This window comes from Dermochelys coriacea, chromosome 4, assembly GCF_009764565.3.
Source record: "Dermochelys coriacea isolate rDerCor1 chromosome 4, rDerCor1.pri.v4, whole genome shotgun sequence".
Taxonomy (NCBI): domain Eukaryota; kingdom Metazoa; phylum Chordata; order Testudines; family Dermochelyidae; genus Dermochelys; species Dermochelys coriacea.
This window is the reverse complement of record NC_050071.1, coordinates 146,241,971-146,268,220: the sequence shown is the minus strand read 5'-3', so window position 1 is coordinate 146,268,220 and position 26,250 is coordinate 146,241,971. Positions and strand designations below refer to the sequence as shown.

General features: G+C 54.2%; 1 protein-coding gene across 1 annotated transcript; it reads right to left on the bottom strand.

Annotated features, from left to right (window-relative positions):
- Nucleotides 1-218: 218 nt before the first annotated feature.
- Nucleotides 219-19,769, bottom strand: DOK1 (docking protein 1). Its single transcript, XM_038400880.2, has 5 exons — nt 19,623-19,769; nt 10,091-10,387; nt 6,048-6,153; nt 5,284-5,456; nt 219-1,848 (listed from the first exon to the last, which is right to left on the bottom strand). The coding sequence occupies exons 1-5, from the start codon at nt 19,683-19,685 to the stop codon at nt 745-747; spliced, it is 1,743 nt and encodes a 580-aa protein (XP_038256808.1). The 5' UTR covers nt 19,686-19,769; the 3' UTR covers nt 219-744.
- Nucleotides 19,770-26,250: the final 6,481 nt, after the last annotated feature.

Here is a 26,250-nt window from a genome sequence, read left to right as displayed (position 1 = left end):
CTCCAGTGCAGCTGTTGCTTTAATAAGACTGCATGGACTTGCACATGCAAATGAGCGTGTATGTGCCACTCACAATGTCCCAGCACAAACTTGGCCTCTTTCATTCGCCCAGAGGTACATCGCCCCTGGGAGCCTGACAAAACCTCTCTCCCCCCTCTAAGAATAGGCATATGACACAGCACCCCGCCTCAAACATGCCACATGTACAGATTCTTCAGTTTTAAAATTTCAGATTTTAATATCAAAATAAAATTTTTAGAAAAATATTTTTGGGATAGGGTGCCGGGGTGCACAGCCTGGTACCACTGTGGGCCACAGAGACAGTCTGAAGGGACCTGAGGAGCATTTCAGCAGCAAAATGCCCCAGTGGAGAGCCACATGCCCAGGAATCGCATGATCCCAGAGTCATCATGCCCAGATACCATGGTGATGGGTGCACTAGAGATGTCAGCTCTGTTCTCCCCTGCCAAAATGTTACGTGGTAAAGGAGCCAATCCTAGCACATAGGTACCACAGTCAAACGTTTCTCCCTATCACCAACCATAGCATCCTCCAGGGAAAGTCTCCTGGGAATCCCCCAACCTCCTGCTTGGCATGGGAGGATGAGCAGTCACCAGCTAGCTCACAGGGCAGAAGGTGACAAGTCCTGGGCCCATCCTGCAGAGACCCAGAGAAGACAGCACCCTGCATGACTCCTGCCAGCTTCTGGGCCCCATGGCCCCTCAGAGAAAGGTGCACAGGAAGCTAGATCTCTCCCAGGTCTTCGTAGATGGGCATTAGAGCATTCTCATCCACAGACAGTTCCTGCCCTGGCGCCCGCAGGGGCTTCAGCACCTGGCTGTACAGCACCTCGTTGTTGTTGTTGTTGATGTTGAAGCCAGATCTGACACCTGCTTTGTCGGGAGCCAGGTTCACGTGCCATTTGCTGGGCTCTGGGCTCCTCTCAGTGCCTTTGGGAATGAACACGGCTTGGGGCTTGGGGGCAGGGATGGGCTTGGGGCCCTTGGGCCCGGCTTTGTGCTGGAAGGCAGGTACTGAGTAGTCGTCAGTTCTGGGATTGTAGGGATACTCATTCCCACTCTTGTCTTCAATGCCCTGAGTGCGCCAGGCCTCACTTGTTGGCCGTGCCTCATCGTAGATGGAGGCGTTGGCAGGCACTGGGTGTGGGGCCCGCCCCTCAGGCTCATCATAGATGTGCTCCTTGCATCTCAGCAGCCTCTCAGCTTGGCTGTTCCCCGCTGGCTGGACCTGGTCATACAGGCCTGAATACAGAGAGCCAGGTTTCCTGAGCTTCACCTCCTCCTGGGCAGGGCCATGACACATGGCCCCACCTCCAGGCTTGCTGTCGATGGGGTCTGAGTACAGCGGGTCCAGCCTGGCCCAGATGCCCTTCACTGCATCCATGGGCTCCGAATACAAGCTGGCTGGGTCCTCAGAAGGGGGCACAGCCCTGGGTACCTTAGGCAGTGGGGAGCGTGGGGACGTGCTGGGGTGAGCAGGCTTGGGTGGCTCTGGGAGAGTGCGAGCCTTCAGCAGGGCTATGGTGTCCCTCTCCTCCGGAGCAGCACTGAGCTTCGTTGCCAGCCCAGCTTTGGGCACCATTGGGCCATCCCCCTCGGCAGGCAGCTCAAGGCTCAGCGAGTCAGCCAGGGCGTTGCGGATCAGCACCACACTGGGGCAGTCCAAATCCAGGGAGTCGCAGCTCTGCCTGTTCTCCTCTACCTGGGCTTTCTGCTCCCGAATGGAGGCCTCCACTAGCCGGAAGATCTCGTTCCCCTGCTTGGTCTCAAATGTGAAGTTCCCAGGGCCAGACTCACAGCGCCTGCCAGCTTCGAAGGAGAACATCACCTGCCGGGGAGAGGTAGAGGGTCAGTGTCCCACCCAGCCCCCAAGAGCCTCCCAGCAGCCCTAAGCCCATGCATGCTGCAGGCCAGGCTGCAGGCACTTGAGCGAAGGGACAGAGCAGGGCAGATCTCTGGTGTACACAAGAAGAGCTCTGGCATCCTCCCCCTGGACTCACATCCTATTCCTGAACCTCAGCCAAGGCTCTAGAGGCAGGTGAACTGGTGTTCGCCCTTCCTGGGGCTCAGTCATCATTATGAGAAGAGAGCAAGTTCTACTCTCCACCCCCAGCTGCCAAGCCACCCCACCTCAAACCCATCTGCCAACTCACCCCTTCCCTGGTGCCCCTAAGGGACACACCACAGCATGCAAGCACCATCAATCAGGCCCTGTGTAAATCACTTTCTCTCTTCCCCCGCCCCCTCTAAATTCATGGTAGCATCCCAGGGGTTTGAACTTCATGGGAGATGCATGGCCACCCACTGCCCCTAACTACTGCAATTCTTCCAGCAGCAACTAGGCAGAAGCAGGTATCCCAGCTTCCATCTCCCTGCTGAGGCCATGGCTGCTCGTGGGAGGGTTAGTGAGCTGGTCCCATCCCAGAAAGGGGAGAGATGGCAGGCTGGTCCTACCCTGCGGAGTAAGGGAGGGCAGAAGGGTGGGTGGGTGTGTGTCTGTCTGTCTGGAGCCAGCTGCCCAGCCTAGCCAGGGGCAGGGTCTGGCTGGCTCCACACTGAGCTCCAGCCCAGCCTGCTGCTACTTCCTGTCTGTCCAGCTGGCAGGACAAGGGGGCTGTGCTGACAACATACAACAATTAGCCAGCTCAAACCACAGCAGCCCCCGGCACACCCAGGGGAGACACTGCAGTGCCAACTGGTGAGGAGCTGAGACCAGAGAGTCCTGCCCCAGCAGGGGACTGGAGTGAGAAGGGGATCTATGCCTCCTGCCCTGAGCCTCTCACTGGGGCAGGGCCCCCTCATACCTGCTTGTACTCCAAGCAGCAGATCCACACTTCCCAGCCAGCACTGCAGTGTCTCCCCTGGGTCTGCCAGGGTGTTCTATGGAGCAGGGCAGGCCAGGGCTCGTAACTGCTATGCATTATCAACCTTGTCCCTGTCTTCTAACAGCCAGTGAGGAAGCAAACCCCCTGGGCAACCATATTAGCCCAATACCATAAATTTTCCAACGGTGCAGAGGCAGAAGTGGGTATCCCTGCTCCGGCTCCCTGCTGTTGGCAAAATTCCCGAACTGGCTAATATCACAACTTTCCTGCAGTCTGTGAAATCGTGGTTCACACAGGGCCTTAGCCATGAGGTCTCCTGAGTGGACCCTGTGACACTGCACTCCATATTCTTCATAGTGATATTATGATATGATTATAGCATAATTCTGATGTATTTTATGCAAGATAGGTCATGTGAGATATTGAAAAGGTTATGATTTACTGAATATGATTATCCTATTTGTATGGATGTATCATTTTTGTATCTGAAGTTAGGAATATTGTCTATGTATCTATTACAAATGTGTTTACACATGGGGAACACCCACTAGGCAAGACTGTCAATCTAGATGGCTGGCTGGGAAGGGCCCATTCAAGTTAATGAACAATTTGGGAGAACAATAGGCCTTAGAAGGACTTTATTTCAAGGGGGTGGGGGGAAGAGAAGTGTCTTCCTGAGGCTGCTACAAATGGCCTCCGAGCAATGGCTGCTGTGGCATTACAGAGACATGTAACCAGGTCACCTGGTGCTGGACTCCATCTTGGAATACCAGTGTTTTTCCACTGACCAGGTGTGTGAACTAAGCTTTGAGACAAAGGGTTCCCGCCATATGCAAAAGCTATTTAAGGCATGGGAGTGACATCATCAGGGTTCTTCACTGACTCTCCGCCCAAAGAGACTCTTGGAGGAACTGAGGAACAAAGACTGAACTGGGGGGGAGAAGTGCTGGACCCAGGCTAGAGGAATTTTTAGCCTGTGAAAGGAACACTTGGAGGTTTTAATCTGTAAGCAAGTGCAACTGGCCCCTTAAGAATCTCTGTAGCCTGTCTGAATCATCATTTAGGGTCAGAATTTGTTACTCATATGCAATCTCTTTAGTATATTAAGGTTAGTTTGTGTGTTTTGTTTGTTTGCTAGGTAATCTGCTTTGATCTGTTTGTTATCCCTTATAATCACTTAAATATATTTTTTGTAGTTGTTAAACTTCTTTTGCTTTGTCTTCTAAAACCAGTGTCTGGGAGTTATAACCTGGGGCAGAAGCCTGTTCCATATCCTACTCCACATTGAGGAAGGGGGTGGATTTCATGAGCTTATGCTGAACAGATCCTGTGCAGCGCAAGACGGTATAATTTTTGGGTTTACACTCCAGAGGGGGGAGTGCACTTGAGCAGCTGGGCAGTTCCTTAGCTGAAGCCTCCCCAGGCAGAGCTGATTACAGCGTCTGTATGTACTGCAGCTGGGTGTACCCCCATTTGTATGTGTGCTGCAGCCTCGGAGAAGGCTTAGCAGGCCAGTCACAGTGGTATAGCGTAAAGGGAGCCCAGGCTGGTGGGTTGGGGGGTTCAGTGGTACCCCAGTTCCAGGTGGCACCCCATGGGGAACCCATCACAGACCCCCACCCCCTCTCTGCGGCACCACTACGGTCTGGGCCAGCTCGGTGCATCCCCTAGCAAGCCAGCATGCCATGGGAGTGGCACCATTTCAGTACCACACCAAGAGCTGATCCCCTGCAGAGGGGCCTGGGCACAGGCAGGATGGGAGGCATCTGCTGAATGAGGTTTTGCAGCTTGGAATCAGCCCGTTTCCCCCTGACCACACTCATGTTATGCTAGTTCTGTCCCCCAGCCTTGCCCTCTGGCTCATGCTCAGCATCCCCCAGGCTTGGAGGAGAAGCTGCTCAGATGCTTCCACACAGTGTCTCCACTCAGCAGAGACAGAGTCTCCAGTTCGCTTCTGGTTGTTCCAGTGGAAACAGCAGCAGCACACATCAGCTACAGGCTACAGCACAAGTTCTATAAGCAGCTTCTCTCAGGCAACCACTTCCTCCCCACCCGAGGACACAGAGCTAGGAGCTGTGTGAAGCATGGGGACAGCAGCATGATGGACCCAGACACACCACAATCACCTGGGCCAGGAGGGAGGGGGATGAGGGGCAGTGACCGTCACAACACAGGCCCCAGGAGGCAGTAACACCCCCAGCATGGCCAACCCTCAGCAAATGTTAACCAGGCACCTTGGCCACTGCTGGCCCCTGCGCCTTCCTGTCAGGCTGCACATAGGGTGCTGCACCAGGTCAGGCCTTGGCACTTCAGCACGCCAACCCTTTTGTGCCAGACAGCTTGTGGGCTGGAGAGCAGAACACCCTTTTGCTAAGGGAATGGTATTAAGCCAGACAGAGCCCAGGCACTCCCCCCGGGTCGGGTCCCATCCCACCCACCTTGTCTCGGCCATATCTCCTGAGCAGCCTGTAAGGCCAGGTGTAGAGAGTTTCTTGCGTCCGGGGCTCCTTGAGGATCAAGCTGTCCTGCTCAGCTTTGAGCAGATAGGCCCCATGCAGCACACACCGCTCCGCTGCCTCCGTCCTCTGCACCGTCACCCAGAAATCGTTCACTACCGAGAAAGCCAGTCACTCACAGGGACAGGGCAGGACAGCCAGCACCCCTGACTCCCAAGGACAGGACAGGGAAACCAGGGATACCCCCAGGACCACGGACAGCACGGGGTGAAGACAGGAAATCCAAGACCTGCCCCACTTTCCCCTGCACCAAGGGGAGAGCAGGAAACCAAAATATGCACCGCCCCCAAAGGAGGAGGCTGGCGACACCTGGCCCCTGGGACGGGGGCGGGGGGGGAAGGGAGAGGCCAGCTAGGATAGAGCGGGGGGGAGGGGGCGGCGACACCCAGCTCCCGGGACAGAGATGGGGGCAGGCCAGCAACACACACGGTCCCCCCTATGAGGAGTGCAGCTCAGGGTGAAGCACTGCAGGGAGGAGGGAGGCATCCCAGCTCCAGACGCAGCCCAGTGGGATAGGTCCTGGCATCTGCCTGAAGGATGAGACTATCCCAGAGGCCAGGGCAGCTTCATGCCAGGCAGCAAGGGCTGCAAGCTCCCCCAGCAGGACAATGCTGGAAACAAACCCAGGATGACCAGGGGAGCAGCCAGCGCCACTGGAGAGGAGCCAAGTGCAGGGCAGGCCCTACCTTCCTCCCGCGAGTAGTAAATCGAGTTCACTGCCATCTCCAGGGCCGGCGCCCCCCCATCACATTCCTTGCTGCCCCCAGCGCGGGCTCCATTTGTAGAGTTCCCCTGCAAAGCAAGAGGCATCAGAACCATATTCCCAGCTGGTCCCCCTGTCCCCACGGGCCGCCTCGCAGCCGGTCCCCCTGCCCTCCACAGGCCGCCTCATGGTCAGCTCAACCTCCTCTCCCCAAAAGATGTCGGATGGCCGGCCCCCTCTTCCCCCACGGGCCGCCTCACGGCCGGCCCCTCTGCCCCCCACAGGCCGCCTCACAGCCACCCCACCTCCGCCTTCCCCCAAGAGCCACCCTCCGGCCTCCCCACGGTCCGCCTCACAGCCAGCTCCCCCACCCCACCTCACAGCCAGCCCCACTCCCTACCCCACAGCCAGCTTCACCAGCCCTCCCTCCTCCACAATAGGCTGCCTCACAGCCGGCCCCCAACCCCCCCCAGACTGCCTCACGGCCAGCCTACTCTGCCCCACATGAGCTGCCTCACAGCCAGCCCCCCTCCCACACATGGTTCACCTCACAGCCAGCCTCACTACTCCAGTCCCACCATATACTCAGCACCCTGGTTCACCTCAAAGCTCCCCAGCCTGGCCCTGAGGAGGGGGTCAGGTCCCAACCCCAGCACAGGGACTAGAGCTTTCCATACACCTAGCCCTCTCATCCCACGCAAGTCAGTAGCAAAGGAATCTGGGCCAAGGCTAATCGGAAGCAGAGTGGGATGGAAGGGCTGCTCCCCGCAGGGCTCTCGCAGAGACCCAGCCATGCAGCAGGACGTGTGGGAGGTTTGGGTATCATGTGTGACCCAGATCATGAGCCGAACATGTAACAAAGATTCTTCCCCCCGCCATGTCCCAGCGCATCTCACAGTGCTGAGAGAGCACTGACCGGGCCTCCATTGGGCTCAGGGGAGGGCACCAGCAGCAACACTGCCCTGGTGGCACTGAAATGTGACCTCCTGGCTTTGGATATAGGCGAGATCCAACATGACTGCACCTCTCTTCAGCTTCAGACACAGCCGCCCCGAGAGGCTGCCGAGCCGCCTGAGTGAACCAGCTGGAGGAGATGGTGTCCACTGTATTCGTGCCTGTCACCACTCTCCAGCAGAGCTCAGCACAACCATAGGCAACGGCTTCTCTTCCCAAGGCCAAATGCAAGTGCAGGCTCGGGAGCAACGTGTTCAGGTGGTTTCCTGAGGGACTATATTCAGGGCAAGCTGAGCTAGCTCTCCGTGGCTCAGCACGAGGGACCCCATCACAAGTGCGAATGGAAACTCCAAGCGGGCTCACAAACCACCCTGACATTGCCCGGCTCCTGCCCACGCAGAGAGACATTCCCAGCACCACTGCAAACAATCCCTGCCACTCACAGAGGGGAAGCAAGCGTTTCTAGATTTAACATATGGAGAACCTGAAAGTGCAGCTCACATGCTACTGGCAGTGGCAGAGCCGCACTTTGCAGGAGAGTCTCGTCAGGGGTTTGCACAGGGGCACGGCCGTGGGTGTCACCACACAAGCACTGGAAAACCCTGCGCACCATGGTGACAGGCACAGGGACTGCACTAAGGGGGATGGTTCGTTCCAGTGTTAACACTAATGCACGGTGACCAACTGCATAAGCCAGGCTTCGGACCCGTGCTGAACACTACTGCTCTAGGTTGTGGCACATGGGATTAGACCGCCGAGTGTACAATATTCCTGGGGGCCAGGCTGCTGTAGTGTCTGCGGATCAATATCACTCCTAGGGCTTGATTCTCAGGGATAAAGGCCAGATGGGCCCATTAGATCATCTCGTCTGACCTCCTGTGTATCACTGGATATCAATCAATGTCACCCAGTTACCCAGCCTTCTGCTGAGCCCAGTCACTTGTGCTTGGCTAATTCATCTTCCAGAAAGGCCTCCAGTCTGGATTTCAAAACATGCCTTGCAGTGAGAGACTTAAGGAACTCAACCTGTTTAGCTTAAATCTCTCATGGTGAGGTATTTTCTAGAGCTCTCAAATACTTTTTGGTTCTTCTGTGTAACCTCTCCAATTTTTCAACCTTCTTTTAATACTGGTTTCAGAGTAGCAGCCGTGTTAGTCTGTATTTGCAAAAAGAAAGGAGTACAAAAGCTTATGCGCAAATACATTTTTTAGTCTCTAAGGTGCCACAAGTACTCCTTTCCTGTTTGTGTTTTGTTTCTGTTTGTTTTTGTTTGTTTTTTTTTAAATACTGGATGCTATGTTCCCCACTGGCCTCTCCAGTGCTGTCTCCCTGCTTCCCTCCTTCACATCCACAAATCCCATCAGCCGGTTGGCCACAGCAGTGCACTGGGAACTCATGTTCTGTGCTTGTTCACGCTGACCCTAAACCCTTTTCAGAGAGGCTGCTTCCCAGGATGCAGTCCCCCAACCCAGAAGTGACTGTAAATCCCTGTGTGAACAGACCAAGGGAGTGAAGTAGCACTGCTCTGTGATAATAAACACACACAATGTGATAAGCAGAATATGACTGAGTTTAGTTACATGGGGCACTGTAAGCACAACTGGCAGGGAGGAAGAAGAATGGCTCAGGATAACAGCCCTCAAGTGAGAGAGAGTTTAAGGTACAATACACGACCCGTTAACTTCTAAGATTTTGTCTCCGCCCTGCCCAACCTCAAAGCTGGTTTTGTCCAGAAGAGCCAAAGCTGGGAACCCAGACAAACACAAAAGGGCTGCAGCATGGTTTAAAAGGGTGTCTCCCTCTCTGGGGGGCAAGGAGGGAAGGATGCTGGGGGGAATGAGAGGGAGATTAGGACCCCATGGCTGTCTGGAGCTCTTAGGCCTGTCTAGCTCACCATTACAAGATGGCCAGGATTTAGATAAGATACACACATGCAGATTGTTGTTTTAAAACCCCCTTTTCTCTAATGTTCTGTTCCTAAGCAGGCTATCTGGTCTCAGTATTCACCACTGGTCACAGATCCCTGAAGGGAGAGCCGCAGGTGCTGCACCCAGCCAGACCTACTGGGTAAGCAGAAATAACAGACCAGGCCTTGGGCTGCAGTAGCATGCACAGGAGTGGGAGACCTGCTGAATTTCACCCCAGGAGCAGTGACGGCACAAGGCCTGACATCTGAGGGCACGCCCTGAAAGACCACCCAGGGGACAGAGGAGCAGCTACCAGCATTCAGGGCACAGTTATGGCTGTCCAGGCAGGCAGTGGAGAAGTTTGTTTTGCTGGCCTACAGGGAGGGGTCAGGACTACAGGAGTCACTTCAGCCTGGGGCCTCGGCTTCCATTTTTTCAGGAACAAGGCAGGGTGCAGTGGGGAGGCTGCTGTAAATGCCACGCTGCTAACTTAGCTTGGCACTAGAGGACTATTTCTGGCTGCACCCTTGGGTTGCGAAGAGATTGAAGGAGGAGCAGAAAATGTAGCCTGGGGAAGCTCCAGGCACTGGGGGCTGCATGGCAGAGTATACAGAGGGGGCATCCAGGTGGGCAGCTTGGCCCAAACCTCCATGGAACGGGCAACTCGCCGGCACTTCCCCACCACACAGGGAGGATAGTCTATCCCAGCATGATGTTCCCCGGACGTGGGGCTACCCCAGTGACCCACAACCCAAAACACTGCTGGCTCCCTCCCAGCACAGCAAGGTCTCTGCCACTACCAGCCACTGACGGTGGGGAGATCAGAGAGGAAACCCCCCAGAGTTTCCTGAGTCTCCCCCAGCAGGCGCTCGTTGGACACCACCCACAACAGGATGGCATCCAGCACCCGTGCCACCAGCCTCATATGGCTGTGGCCAGGGGTAGCACAGGCTGGTCCTCATGGACGTGGGGCAGCACATGTGAGGGTCCCCTATCCTGGGAGGGGGAGCATGGGCTGGGGGTGTTCCCATCATGGCATAGAGTCCTGATGGGTGGACAATGGGTGTGCTCCCAGAAAAGAAAGGTTTGAGCGGCAGGACCCCCCCACACACACGGATGGGAGCCAAGGGGAACATCCCAGCCCCGCTCACCCGGCGGCACTCACCGAAAAGGGCAATCTCACACAGCTTCTCCACCCACTCAGCGCTCTGCTCCTTCTCCGCAGCGAACAGGTAGCTTCTGTCGCTGGTCTCCAAGCGGAAACAGCTGTGCTGCCCTTGGGGCCGCTCTCTGGTACGGGCACCACACTAACACAGTCCGCCAGGCGGAGGATCTTCTTGTCCAGCCGCTTGGTGCTGAGTTTCTCGGCTGGGGCTCCTGGGTCCTTGCAGTCAAAGAACTCCAGGCGGGCGACCCCGTGTTGGCTGGCTGGGTACAGCACAACCCAGTTCTTCTTCCATCTCTGCAAAGCAGCATAGCAGGGTCAGTACAATGGCCTCTGCCCCCCACACCCAGACCCAAAAGTCTGTGATCTGTCTGTATGGGGTGAGGACTCCCCCACTCTTGGTGTAGCTCTGACTGGGAGAGCAGCTCGCACGCAAGCCCTGGGGAGATTCCAGCCTGACGCAGAACCTAAGGTCCACATGGAGCACAGCAGGATTCGATCCCAAGACCCTCTGGGCTGTCAGGGACAGGGAGCCAGGGGCTGACACTCACTCCTCCCGGCTGCCAGGAGCTGCAGGCAGCAGCATTTCCCCAGTTCCACCAGCTGGCCCCCAAGTGACCAGCCACAGAGCTGCAAGGGGCAGATGCCGGAGGCCTCAACTCTGTGGTGGCTTCTTCAGAGAGACCAGATAAAGGCACAACAGCCGGACTGGGGCAGTGGGGGAGGGGCAGGCGGGGCGCTGGACTGGGGCAGTAGGGGAGGGGTAGGCGGGGCACTGGACTGGGGCGACTCGGGGGGGGGGGGAGAACTGTCCGAGCAGAGTTGAGCGAAGGGGGAATCTCTCTCCGCACATGGCAAGTGGCAGTGCTGAGGCCCGGGCCTGGACTGCGTGCGCTGGGTCAGCCAGGTCCAAGCCAGCAGGAATTCTGGTTGGCGCACGCAGCAGCCAAGTGCGGCCTGCAGAGGCTAGGCAGGAACTTGGCCTGGGGGATCCAGCTGCCCCCTCGCAGACCTGCCCACCTCACACACCCAGCCTGCTCAGTGACAAGGGCTATGCCCGTGGCCTGCAGCGGGGCTCCAATTCCAGCAGTGCCAGGTGTGCCCGGCCCGGAGAGCTCACCCCGTGGTGACACACTCCCTGCCCAGTCCAGGCCCTCTGGGCACAGCAGCCTCCAGGAGGTTGGCAGAGTGGCACCAGCTGCACTGGCCCCAGGGTCTGGACCTTTGGGGATGGTCAGCATTTCCCCTCTCTCCAGAGGGCCACCCTGATCCAGATCCTTTCTAGCCTCTAACTGCCCACAGAGAAGGAGCTCCAGCCCCCCAACCAACCCCAAGCTGGGGCAAGGAGGAATACACCCCAGGCTACCACTGCCCTCAGCCCTCCCTGCACAGGAGCCCCCAGTCATGCCCCATCCCCAGCCTGCAGATGGGGCAGGATCTCAGGGCTTCTACAGCTCATTGTGTCACTGTACCCTGCCCCATAGCCCATGCTCCCTGCCCTCCTCCCTGCACTCACAGCCCCCTCCTATCCCTGCCGCTGACTCTCGGGAAAGGAAGAGGAAGTATCAGTGTGCTCACTTGCTTCCTGCCAAACTTCCCCAAATCATCAGGCACCCAGCATGAGAGCCGGGGGAGGGGCAGGGGAGAATGAAACCCACACTAGCCACCAGAGTCCCCCATCGGCACCATGAACACATAGTCACAGCTTCAGACACCTAGCCTGGGGAGGGACAAGGGCCCACCTGTCCCTCGGGGGCTGGGGCAGGTGCTGCACAGTCTTAGCACAGAGAGGTGTCCTGGACTAGGAAGCCAGTTATACCACAGGCTGCTGTCTCCTGTTCCCCTCAGGCTCCAGGCCCCATATTCCTGCATCCAGGGGCTGGCTTCTGCTGCCTCCAACAGACCCTGCCCCCCATGGGCTCTGCTCCAGCAACTGAGGCACTTGAGCCAACAGCCCCTACCACGGCCTCTGCAACAGATGGGGTGTCAGACAGGCAGAACATTCTTGGGGGGGTCCCCCATTGGTACAACCAGCACCCCTTTGCTCCTATGGGGCCAGAGTTTATTGCCCTTAAAGAGCAGGGCACAAAACCAACAGGATCTACTGACCCTTGCTCCTACGCAGCCCAGGGCTGATGATTTTAGAGACCTCTCTCATCTCCCCCCTTCGTCGCCTCTTTTCCAAGCTGAACAGCCCCAGTCTTCTTCATCTCTCCTCCTACGGAAGCTGCTCCATCCCCCTCATCATTTTTGTTGCCCTCTCTACTTTTTTGAGTTCCAATATACCTTTTTTGAGATGGGGTGACCAGAACTAAATGCAATATTGAAGGTGTGGGCATACCATGGCTTTATATAGTGGCATTATGATATTTTCTGTCTTACTAGCTATCCCTTTTCTAATGTTCCTAACATTGTTCGCTTTTTTGACTGCCGCTGCACATTGAGTGGATGTTTTCAGAGAACTCTCCACAACGACTCCAAGATCTCTTTCTTAAGTAATAATAGCTAATTTAGACCCCCCACACACACTTGTTATGTATCATTGAGATGTTTTCCAAGGTGCATTACTTTGTATTTATCAACACTGAATTTCATCTGCCATTGTGTTGCCCAGTCACGCAGTTTTGTGAGATCCCTTTGTAACTCTTCCCAGTCAGCTTTGGACTTAACTATCTGAGTAGTTTTGCCACCTCGCTATTTACCCCTTTTTCCATATCATTTACGAATATGTTGAATAGGACGGGTCCCAGTACAGACCATGAGGGACACCACTATTTACCTCTCTCCATTCGGAAAACTAACCATTTATTCCTACCCTTTGTTTCCTATCTTTTAATGAGTTACTGATCCATAAGAGGACCATCCTTCTTATCCCAGGACTCTTTACTTTGGTTAAGAACTTTTGGTGAAGGACCTTGTCAGAGGCTTTCTGAGATTCCAAGAACACTATATCCACTCTAAGGTGCCACAAGTACTCCTGTTCTTTTTGTGGATACAGACTAACACGGCTGCTACTCTGAAAACTATATCCACTGGATCACGCTCATCAACATCCTTGTTGACTCCCTCAAGGAATTCTAATAGATCGGTCAGACATGATTTCCCTTTACAAAAGCCATGTTGAATCTTCCCCAACATAATGTCATTATCTATGTGTCCCATAATTCTGTTCTTCACTATAGTTTCAACCAATTTGCCTGGTACTGAACTTTACAGGCCTGTAATTGCCGGGATCATATCTGGATCCTTCTTTAAAAATTGGCATCACATTAACTTATTGATTAAATCAGCTTCTGGAAGTCAGCTACACACCACAGTTAATAGTTCTGCAATTTCACATTTGAGTTCTTGGGTGATATCATCTGGTCCTGGTGACTTATTAGTAATTCATCAATCTGTTCTAAAACCTTCTCTAATGACACCTCAGTCTTGGACAGTTTCTCAGATTTGTCACCAAACAAGAATGGCCCAGGTGTGAAGATTTCCTCCACATCCTCTGCAGCAAAGACCAAAGCAAAGAATTCATTTAGCTTCTCCACAATGGCCTTGTCTCCGTTGAGTGCTCCTGTAACACCTTGATCATTCAGTGGCCCCAGTGACTAGACAGGCTTCCTGCTTCTGGTATACTTAAAAAAAAACAAAAACTTTTTTTTTTAAATGTTGTCACTACTAATTGCTGAGTGGTGCATAGGACAGGGGAAGGGCTTCCTTTATTCCTGACAGCCCACAATCCCAGGAGCAATATAGAGAGGACGCCGCAAACCAGCCACGTATGGGGCGGCACAGAGACAGCGGATGAGGGGACAGGGCCTGAGCTGGCATGACTGGCAGAGTGTAGGAGAATGTGATGAGCAGGGGCAGAGCTACACCAGGTCTCATGCTGCCAACCACACTGGCCCAATACGAGTTATTTGCTTTGGTCCCTTGGTGCCTCCAGGAGGTCACAGCCCACAAGGATCCCTGTTGAGGTTACAGGGACAAACCATCCCGATGAGTCGAAAGAATAGTAAATATGGCAGGCGACCAGCTTGGCTTAATGGTGAAATCCTAGCGGATCTTAAACATAAAAAAGAAGCTTACAAGAAGTGGAAGGTTGGACATATGACCAGGGAAGAGTATAAAAATATTGCTCGGGCATGTAGGAAAGATATCAGGAGGGCCAAATCACACCTGGAGCTGCAGCTAGCAAGAGATGTCAAGAGTAACAAGAAGGGTTTCTTCAGGTATGTTGGCAACAAGAAGAAAGCCAAGGAAAGTGTGGGCCCCTTACTGAATGAGGGAGGCAAGCTAGTGACAGAGGATGTGGAAAAAGCTAATGTACTCAATGCTTTTTTTGCCTCTGTTTTCACTAACACGGTCAGCTCCCAGACTGCTGTGCTGGGCATCACAAAATGGGGAAGAGATGGCCAGCCCTCTGTAGAGATAGAGGTGGTTAGGGACTATTTAGAAAAGCTGGACGTGCACAAGTCCATGGGGCCGGACGAATTGCATCCGAGAGTGCTGAAGGAATTGGCGGCTGTGATTGCAGAGCCCTTGGCCATTATCTTTGAAAACTCGTGGCGAACGGGGGAAGTCCCGGATGACTGGAAAAAGGCTAATGTAGTGCCCATCTTTAAAAAAGGGAAGAAGGAGGATCCTGGGAACTACAGGCCAGTCAGCCTCACCTCAGTCCCTGGAAAAATCATGGAGCAGGTCCTCAAAGAATCAATCCTGAAGCACTTAGAGGAGAGGAAAGTGATCAGGAACAGTCAGCATGGATTCACCAAGGGAAGGTCATGCCTGACTAATCTAATCGCCTTTTATGATGAGATTACTGGTTCTGTGGATGAAGGGAAAGCAGTGGATGTATTGTTTCTTGACTTAGCAAAGCTTTTGACACGGCCCTCCCACAGCATTCTTGTCAGCAAGTTAAGGAAGTATGGGCTGGATGAATGCACTATAAGGTGGGTAGAAAGCTGGCTAGATTGTCGGGCTCAACGGGTAGTGATCAATGGCTCCATGTCTAGTTGGCAGCCGGTGTCAAGTGGAGTGCCCCAGGGGTCGGTCCTGGGGCCCGTTTTGTTCAATATCTTCATAAATGATCTGGAGGATGGTGTGGATTGCACTCTCAGCAAATTTGCGGATGATACTAAACTGGGAGGAGTGGTAGATACGCTGGAGGGGAGGGATAGGATACAGAAGGACCTAGACAAATTGGAGGATTGGGCCAAAAGAAATCTAATGAGGTTCAATAAGGATAAGTGCAGGACCCTGCACTTAGGATGGAAGAATCCAATGCACCGCTACAGACTAGGGACCGAATGGCTCGGCAGCAGTTCTGCGGAAAAGGACCTAGGGGTGACAGTGGACGAGAAGCTGGATATGAGTCAGCAGTGTGCCCTTGTTGCCAAGAAGGCCAATGGCATTTTGGGATGTATAAGTAGGGGCATAGCGAGCAGATCGAGGGACGTGATCGTTCCCCTCTATTCGACACTGGTGAGGCCTCATCTGGAGTACTGTGTCCAGTTTTGGGCCCCACACTACAAGAAGGATGTGGATAAATTGGAAAGAGTACAGCGAAGGGCAACAAAAATGATTAGGGGTCTAGAGCACATGACTTATGAGGAGAGGCTGAGGGAGCTGGGATTGTTTAGTCTGCAGAAGAGAAGAATGAGGGGGGATTTGATAGCTGCTTTCAACTACCTGAAAGGGGGTTTCAAAAAGGATGGCTCTAGACTGTTCTCAATGGTAGCAGATGACAGAACGAGGAGTAATGGTCTCAAGTTGCAATGGGGGAGGTTTAGATTGGATATTAGGAAAAACTTTTTCACTAAGAGGGTGGTGAAACACTGGAATGCGTTACCTAGGGAGGTGGTAGAATCTCCTTCCTTAGAGGTTTTTAAGGTCAGGCTTGACAAAGCCCTGGCTAGGATGATTTAACTGGGACTTGGTCCTGCTTTGAGCAGGGGGTTGGACTAGATGACCTTCTGGGGTCCCTTCCAACCCTGATATTCTATGATTCTATGATTCTATGATGCTGGACATTCGGTGTGAGACTGTACTCTACCCACCTCCCACAATGCCACAGGCGCCAGCCATCTGTTCAAGCCGAGAGAATCACCAAGGCCCTGCCAAGGCTGCTGCAGAAACCCCTGGGCGATTCCCCTAGGACCCCCTCCCCAAGAGGATAATGGTGTGCAGTTCAATGGCACAGAAAAGTATCAGCCCAGGGCAGTGGCCAGCTAAAGTCAGGAACATGGGGACAGAAGCAACAGATTTCCAGAGACACCAAACCAGCCCTGCCTTGCCTAGTGGGTCAGAACATCCAGCATGCATCCCAGAGCCCCCCGCATGGCAGAAAAGAAGCCAAAGCCGCTGGGCTGGCAGCCTGGACGAAGGGCTGCAGCAAGGGTGGTGTTACCCGAAACACACAGCAGAGAGCATATGCTGCCAGGCAGAACAGGTAGCCATCAATGCCATCCAGACCAAGAAGTGGGGAAGGGCAGGAGGAGTTTTCCTCCTATCCCTGGCATGGCCTCTGCAGCTCTGCAAGCCAAGCTCAGTGCTGTTGGGATCTCCCACAGGTTCAGTACAGCCACAGCACCAGTACAACCTGCTGAAAGCCAGACCACCACCATAGCAACCCCCACCCCACCAGAGCCACCCCAGCTCAGCTGAGCCACTGGGACACCCAGGGTAACCATCCCCCGAGCAGACACGACTTGCATGAGCAGCTCTAGCCTAACACCTCAAGAGCCCAGTGAGGGAATAGCACTGCCCTGAGCAGGGAGATGGGACAGGGATAGACATCACAGAGTGACTGCAGGACGCTCAGCACCGTAACGGGCACCTGGATAGATGGTCCAGCCGGGGCCTGCAGGCTAAGCTATGTAACTGGGTGATGGTCACTGACAACATAAGAACGGCCCTACTGCAGGGGTGGCCAAGCTGTGGCTCCGGAGCCACAGCTCTTCAGAAGTTAAAATGCGGCTGCTTGTACAGGCACTGACTCTGAGGCTGAAGCTACAGGCACCAACTTTCCAATGGCCCGGGGGTGCTCAGTGCTCAACCCCTGGCTCTGCCACAAGCCCTGCCCCCACTCCACCCCTTCCACCCCCTCCCCTGAGCCTTCTGTGCCCTCGCTCTTCCCCCCCCCCAGCCTCCTGCACACCATGAAACAGCTGATCAGGAGGTGCGGCAAGGGAAGAAGGGGGCAGGGCTGCCAGTGGGCGGGAGGGGCTGGAGGCAAGGGAGCTGATGGGGGGCTGCTGATGTATTACTGTGGCTCTTTGGCAACGAACATTGATAAATTCTGGCTCCTTCACAGGCTCAAGTTGGCCACCCCTGCCCTACTGGGTCAGAGCAAAGGTCCATCTAGCCCAGTATCCTGTCTTCCGACACTGGCCAGTGCCAGGTGCCCCAGAAGGAATGAACAGCATAGGGAATCATCAAGTGATCCATCCCCTGTCACCCATTCCCAGCTTCTGACAAACCGAGGCTGGGACACCATCCCTGCCCATCCTGGCTAACAGCCTTTGATGGACCTGTCCTCTATGAGTTTATGTAGTTCTTTTTTGAACCCTGTTATAGTCTTGGCCTTCAAAACATCCTCTGGCAAGGAGTTCCACAGGGTGACTGTGCGTTGTGTGAAGAAACACTTCCTTTTGTTTGTTTTAAACCTGCTGCCTATTAATTTCATTTGATGACCCCTAGTTCTTGTGTTATGAGAAGTAGTAAACAACACTTCCTTATCTACTTTCTCTACACCACTCATGATTTTATAGACCTCGATCACATCCCCTCTTAGCCGTCTCTTTTCCAAGCTGAAAAGTCCCAGTCTTATTAATCTCTCCTCATACGGAAGCTGTTCCAGATGCCTCATCATTTTTGTTTCCCTTTTCTGAACCTTTTCCAGTTTCAATAGATCTTTTTTGAGATGGGGCGACCACATCTGCAGGCAGTATTCAAGATGTGGGCGTACCATGGATTTATATAGAGGCAACATGATATTTTCTGTCCTATTATCTATCCCTTTCGCCATTATTCCCAACGTTCTGTTCACTTTTTTGACGGCCGCTGCACATTGAGCGGATGTTTTCAGAGAACTATCCACGACTCCAAAATCTCTTTCTTGAGTGGTAACAGCTAATTTAGACCCCATCATTTTATATGTAGAGTTGGGATTATGCTTTCCAATGTGCATTACTTTGCATTTATCAACAATAAATTTCATCTGCCATTTTGTTGCCCAGCCACCCAGTTTTGAGAGATCCTTTTGTAGCTCTTCGCAGTCTGCCTGGGTCTTAACTATCTTTAGTAATTTTGTATCATCTGCAAATTTTGCCACCTCACTGTTTACCCCTTTTTCCAGATCATTTATGAATATGTTGAATAGGACTGGTCCCAGAACGGACCCCTGGGGGACACCGCTATTTACCTCTCTCCATTCTGAAAACTGACCATTTATACCTACCCTTTGTTTCCTATCTTTTAACCAGTTACCAATCCATGAGAGAACCTTCCCTCTTATCCCGTGGCAGCCTACTTTGCTTAAGAGCCTTTGGTGAGGAACCCTGACAAAGGCTTTCTGAAAATCTAAATACACTATGTCCACTGGATCCCCTTGGTCCACATGCTTGTTATACAAAGGCTTGTTAAACAATGGCTGCTTGTACTTTCTCTGCACCAGAGGGGAATGCTCTGGGGTGGCTGAGAAGTAGGAGGGCCAGCAGCCCCAGGAAGGGTGTGGGGCTGGAGTCACATGGAGGTGCTGAGGCAGGTGTCTGGCCCCAGGGTGCGAGTAGGGGACACAGAGGCAGGTGTCTGGGGCCCAGCAGGTACCAAGGGTCCCCTGTCCTGCAGTGAGCTGAGACAGCACCACAGCCATGGCAACCCCACAGTGAGCTGGGGGGGAGGGGGAATAACATCCTTTTTCCTCCTCTCTGGGGCAGCCCTCCAACTCCATCCCCAGGTCTCCCTACAGACACCCTACCACCAGCAGGCCCTGCCCCTCCACAGGGGCCTGGCTGGGGCAGGGCAGGGCAGGGCTAGATCCCAGCACGGCTCAGCCCCACAGAGGAACTGGACCCCAGGGAGGCTGCTCCTGGTGGAGAGCCCCTCCCCCCCACTACACCCCACAGAGGGGCAGCACCGCACACGGTCCAGGGGTGAGAGTAGCATGAGACCCCTGAACCCCTGGCCTCCGCTCCCAGCTCTGGAGGTAGCAGTTGAAGACAATGGGGAGGGCTGCCAGGCGGGTACCCTAAGGCTTAGAGCCCGGACTCCTGGGTTCTATTCCCAGTGGGGGTGCACCCCAAACTTCCGGGCTCCACAGCCAGCTGTGGAGGGGCGCCCGGGCTCCCCTCGCGGGCGGAGGACCAGACCCGCCTAGCCAGGCAGGAGCGACCCCCGGATCCCCGCCCTGGGCCCCGGATCCCCGCCGGGGGAAGGATCGGACCCGCCCAGCCCGGCTGGAGCGACTCCCTCCCGCGGCGCCCCAGGCTCTGCCCCGAGCCCCGGATCCCAGCTCCCCGCCCAGCCCCGGGCTGCCGACCTTAGCCCCGAACTTGTGGCCCTGCTGCACGTAGAGCCGCCCCTCCTTGGCCGCAGAGTCCATCGGGTGCCCGGGCCCGGCACGGTCCGGCCGCGGCTTCCTGCTGCTCTGCCTGGCCTGGGGCGGGGCCGCGGGGTCTGGGCCCGACGGGGCGGGGCTCGATGGAAAGGGGCGGGGATGCTGCTTGTCCCTAGCTATGTTCACCCTTCTGGCATGCCCCTCCAGGGCCAGTTCTCCTTGGCTCAGTGTCTTTTCTCACACCCCAATAGCAGTGTGCTCGCTAGCAGGAGAGGCTGCTGTGTCCATCAGGCTCTTGCCTGAGGGGCCGACATGCTTCCTCGAGCATGCAAGCAACTGCTCCTTCTTGAATTCTGGCTCCTTTGGGCACAGCGTTCCCTTTTTACACCTCCTCTTTTGCGAGGCCCTGGACCTCATTAGGACAAGTCTTTACAACATGTCCTGCCCTCTGTTGGATTCATTGAGATGGACTGCAGGGGCCCAAAAAGTCAACGGTGTTAATATGACCCCGTCACTGTCCAACATTAAACAAGTTCAGTGTTTGCCAGGCAGAGGCCTCAGCCTGCTTAGTCCCAGGGCAAACACCCCATTAAATATTCTTTGAACCTTTTATTACAGATACAGAAAAGGAAAAACAGTTAAAGCCTTTGAATTATAACTAAGGCTACGATTTTGTCATGGAGGTCATGAAAGTCACGGAATCCGTGACTTCCAAAGACCTCCGTGACTTCAGGCAGCTGGGAGCTGCAGGGTCCCGCCACCTCCAGTAGTGGCAGGGAGCTGTGAGGTATGGCCCCCAAGTTCTGAGCTGCCATGGGCAGCAGGGGTACTCCGCAACTTACAGCCACTGTGGGCAGGGGGGTACCCTGCAGCTCCCTACCTCTGTGGGCAGCAGGGGGACCCCTGCAGACCCCAGCTGCCGCTGACCATGGCAGGGGAAAATCCCCACAGCTCCCTGCCATGGACCCCTGCAGCTCACCACCACCACCATGGAAGGGGATCCTTGCAGCTCCCCCGCCCGTGGCAGTAGGGCGATCCCCACAGCTCCAAGCCTTGAGTGGAGGGGGACCCTGCAGCTCTGACTACCGGCCACATGTTGTATGCCCCTTGTGGGGACGCTCAACCTGCCCCCATGCTCCTCTCCTTTTTCCTTTATATGTTCACAGTTCTTAACTCAGCAGCCCCTTCTAACATGCCCCACTGCTTGCCACTTAAGACACCTGGGGGGAACCTTCCACCTCTACACTGCTCTTGTATCTGTATGAGTTTTTTCCACTGCCCTTGTACTGTCTCTTTCCCAAGCCCACTCCACTGCTCTTCTGTGTCCAGGCCTCCCACGTCTTATACTGCAGGTGCTTCCTCCTCTGCTGGCACCAGTGATCTCCTGGCTGTCACTGCTGAGCACTGCGCTCCCTGCTGACGTTGCAGGGGCTGCAGAGGGAATGCTGGAACCCCTGCTACGGCTCAGCCAGTGGCCGGACCACAGCATCCATTTCTTTCTCCCTTGATCATCACAACTCCCTCCTGGGTGGGAGAGGGATCTCTGCTCCTGCCAAATGCCACCTATCACCAGGCAGCTGCCTCCTGCACACTCCCTTCTGGCCAGAGGTCACTCTGCAAGGGGCCTGCCTCAACGCACAAAAGGCTTGTACAAGCCAACAACAGCAGCCCTCCTTAGAGACTGAGTTATTAAAGTCACAGACATCCATCCATTTACCTCCTTGTCAGGTCACTCCCAGGCCTTTGCTGCTGAATATTGGATGAGTCCTGATCTACACTGGCAGCTTTATAAACTCCAGTTCTTATAGTCAGTGAATTAATGGTCGGCTCACTCTCCCATCAGGTGTCTGCTGGAGCCCAGAGATACCGCCATCCCCAGCAACCCTCAATGGAGATGTGCTCCCCTGCCTCCCTGAGGTCTACCCATTCCCATGTAGCCCCAAGCAGCAGCCCCCCCATTCCCATGGAGTGCTGAACTGTAATATATTGTGCAGACACGAGGTGGTGCTGTGTGTCAGAGACCTTGTTGGAGTAACCCCGAGCCCTACCTAACAGAGGTTACAGGGTCCCAGGAGGGACCCAGCTGGGGTGCAGGGAGCCATGACCAGCCTATGGCTGCTACAGGGACATGGCACAGGCTGTAGGGATGGGAGCTCGGGCACTCTCAGTCTAAGGTAGTGTCTCGTCCCCCAGGCAAGGGTCCGTACTGGGGTGTGGCATGTGGCTCCCTCCCTCTCGCAGCTGGGCAGCTGGTGCAGGTAGGGTGACCAGATGTCCCGATTTTATAGGGACAGTCCTGATTTTGGGGGCTTTTTCTTATATAGGCACCTATTACCCCCCACCCCCTGTCCTGATTTTTTACACTTGCTATCTGGTCACCTAGGTGCAGGTGTAGCACCCAGGGGCTCTGCAGAGCTGCTGCAAGCCTGTGGGCACGGAAGAGCAGCTGGGCTGCCTCTGTGCAGGGTGGCAGGCAGGTGGTTCCCGCCTCTGTGCTGGTGCATCTCTCTGGCCTGCTAGTGCAGGGCTGGTCTTGTAGCTGCAGGCCCGGCCCCAAGCCTCCTGCCCGTCGCACCCAGGGCCCCAGGCAGCAGCCAAGGCACCAGTCTCAGCTAGACCCACACCCCTTATGGGCAGCAGCTCCTCCCCTCCATGCCTCCATGCAACCCTTCAGAGGGGAGCTCGCTCCCCCTGTACCCCCACACAAACACAACCCCCAGAGGGGAGACAATAGCAAAAAGCAAGGGGAAGGGAAAACCAAATTCAGACACAGATGGGGCTACCATCACCCCAGTCTCCACGGCACACCTATTCATCCATGGATTCTGGTGCCCAGCCTTGCACACCAGCCCCTGCTCACCCAGGACCCGTCTGTCACACATCATTCCTTGTGTTGCAATGTGGCCAAGTAATACCCTGACTCGTTCATGGGGGCAGGTGGGGGAAGGCCCCTGGATCGCTTGAAATCATGAATGACAAGAACCCTCAGATTTTATGTCTCATGAGACAGGCACTTCCAGTGGCCAGGGCCAGATTAACTCTCCTATGGGCCTAGGGCTATTAGATTTTGTGGGGCCCTGTACACAAGTCTTTTTCCTGGGAGGGAGTTTGGTGCAGGAGGGGGATTCTGATCTGGGGCAGGAGATTGAGGTGCAGGGTCTTGGAGGGAGTTTGGTGCAGGAGGGGGCTGGGGCAGGGGATTGGGGTGCAGGAGGAGGTGCGGGGTCTGGGCGGGAGTTTGGGTGCATGAGGGGAATTCTGACCTGGGGCAGGGGGTTGGGGTGCAGGAGGGGCTGTGAGTGCTGGATCTATCCGGGAGGCACTTACCACAGGTGGCTCCCGGCCAGCGGTGCAGCAGGGCTCAGGCAGGCTGCCTGCCTGCCATAGCCCCATGCCGCTCCTGGAAGCGGCCAGCTGCTGGCACGTCTCTGTGCGCCCCTCTGAGGAGGGGGCAGCGTATCTCTGTGCGCTGCCCGCACCCACAAGCACTGCAGGGATGGTACTGGTGGTGGGGGCAGCACGCAGAGCCGCCTCCTCCCCCCCTTGCCAGGGGCCGCAGGGACGTGCCAGCAGCTGGCTGTGGCATGGGGCATTGGCAGGCAGCCCCAGAGATCGCTGCTTGTGATTTATTTTTGTGAGGCCCCCCTTGAGCCAGGGCTCTGGGCTGCAGCCCCTAAAGCTCCTGCCTTAATCCAGCCCTGCCAGCAGCACCTGCCCCTAGCGCCGCACTGGGGAAGTGGGGCCAACACCGACTGCCCGGGGCAGAACCCCGCACAGAGCCTCCACCCTGTTCCCTGCAGCACAGCGCCCCCTAGTGCCCCTGTCAAGGTTCCTTCTCCACTCTGAACTCAAGGGTACAGATGTGGGGACCTGCATGAAAGACCCCCTAAGCTTATTCCTACCAGCTTCGGTTAAAAACTTCCCCAAGGTACAAACTTTGCCTTGTCCTTGAACCGTATGCTGCCACCACCAAGCATGTTAACAAAGAACAGGGAAAGAGCACACTTGGAGACGTCTTCCCCCAAAATATCCTCCCAAGCCCTACACCCCCTTTCCTGGGGAAGGCTTGATAAAAATCTGCACCAATTGATAGAGGTGAATACAGACCCAAACCCTTGGATCTTAAGAACAATGAAAAATCAATCAGGTTCTTAAAAGAAGAATTTTATTTAAAGAAAAGGTAAAAGAATCACCTCTGTAAATTCAGGATGGTAAATACCTTACAGGGTAATCAGATTTAAAACACAGAGAATCCTTCTAGACAAAATCTTAAGTTGCAAAAAGACACAAAACCAGGAATATACATTCCATCCAGCACAGCTTATTTTACCAGCCATTAAACAAAAGGAAATCTAACACATTTTTAGCTAGATTACTTACTAACAGAAGTTCTGAGACTGCATTCCTGATCTGTTCCCAGAAAAAGCATCACCCAGACAGATAGCCCCTTTGTTTCCCCCCGCCTCCCGATTTGAAAGTATCTTGTCTCCTCATTGGTCATTTTGGGTCAGGTGTCAGCGAGGTTACCTTAGCTTCTTAACCCTCTACAGGTGAAAGGGTTTTGCCTCTGGCCAGGAGGGATTTTATAGCACTGTATACAGAAAGGTGGTTACCCTTCCCTTTATTTTTATGACAGCCCCGCTGGGGCACTGGGGCCAGCACTGACTGCCAGGGGCAGCGCCCCCTACTGAGCCTCCAGCCTTCTCCCTTAATGTCCTTTGCCGATCATCTGTTGGATTTACTAATGAGTAACACCAGTCGGTGTGACAAGTACATGCCACCACTAGCAGGGCACTGGCTGCCTCTACCATGCACACACCTCCAGCTGCCTGACACACTTACCTGGAGTCTGAGTGCCTCATGACACCTAATGCATTTACCTTCCCGTGGTCCTGGCATGGAGGGCAGTGCTACAGACTCACTGTATGCATGAGGAGTGAAACTCAAGGACTGGTCCTATATCTACAACCACCAACCCCCACAAAAATTTTTGGGCCCTACAGTCCCACATCACCCCACCATAATTCTGCATCCCCCTTCTTCCCCAGCCCCTCACCTGCTCCTCCTGCAGATGTGGAGAGCTGATAGTACTGCTCATCCAAGCCACACAGCAGTCTGGGCAGGGCACGGAACTGATCTCGAAGCGCCTAGCACCTGGCCCTTGCACCAGACAGAGCTGGCAGCTCTCTGCATGTGCACACACTATATGCAGAGCTGGCAGCGCCCTGCATGCACATGCATGTGTACACACTATATGCAGAGCTGGCACACACATTCACACAGGCACTAATGCAGAGCTGGCACACACATGCACACACATGCACACAGGCACTATATGCAGAGTTGGCACACATATGCACACGTGCACACAGGCACTATATGCAGAGCTGGCACATGCATGCACACAAACACTATACACAGACTTTGCAGTGTTGCTATCCCCAGTTGTGTTCAAAAGGTCACTGCTTGGGCTGGAATTCTCCATGGGGGGACCTGCCTGTTTTTAAATTAAAAGTTTCAGCAAATGCCGTTCAGCCACTCCAGATAACACAGTTAGGAGAAAATGCTGTTTTGTTGATGTTAAAACACCCATAGTCCATTTTGTTAGGCTATAGATATTCAGGCCTGTCTGTAAAGACCTCTACTCTAAGAATGTAGGTGTGTGTTTATCATTTAGCTAGTCATAGAGGTATACAAGAAAGAATATGTGTCAGGGCCTTCTCTCACCGTGACAGTCTGAGGCCCTGTTCTTAGGCCAATGCCTTTGGCTAAGCAGCAGAGGCAGCCATAAGCTGGGAAGCGACCGGTCACCTCCTCACATTCCAAACTAGTCAATCTGGGGCTGTTAGGAAGGGGATCCGATCTATCACCTCCAGAGAAAGGGAAGAGCCTAGAAGATGTAAAAGGAAATTTAGGTTGATAGTTTTCTGTCTGGTAAGGTTTCAGAGTAGCAGCCGTGTTAGTCTGTATTCACAAAAAAGAAAAGGAGTACTTGTGGCACCTTAGAGACTAACAAATTTATTTGAGCATAAGCTTTCGTAAGCTACAGCTCACTTCATCAGATGCATTCGGTGGAAAATACAGTGGGGAGATTTATATACACACACAGAGAACATGAAACAATGGGTTTTATCATACACACTGTAAGGAGACTGATCACTTAAGATGACCTATTACCAGCGGGAAGGAGCGTGAGAAGGAGGAAAACCTTTTGTGGTGATAATCAAGGTGGGCCATTTCCAGCAGTTAACAAGAACATCTGAGGAACAGTGGGGGGTGGGGTGGCGGGAGAAATAACACAGGGAAATAGTTTTACTTTATGTAAAAAGAAAAGGAGTACTTGTGGCACCTTAGAGACTAACAAATTTATTAGAGCATAAGCTTTCGTGAGCTACAGCTCACTTCATCGGATGCATTTGGACAAATGCATCCGATGAAGTGAGCTGTAGCTCACGAAAGCTTATGCTCTAATAAATTTGTTAGTCTCTAAGGTGCCACAAGTACTCCTTTTCTTTTTGCGAATACAGACTAACACGGCTGCTACTCTGAAACCTTACTTTATGTAATGACCCATCCACTCCCAGTCTCTATTCAAGCCTAAGTTAATTGT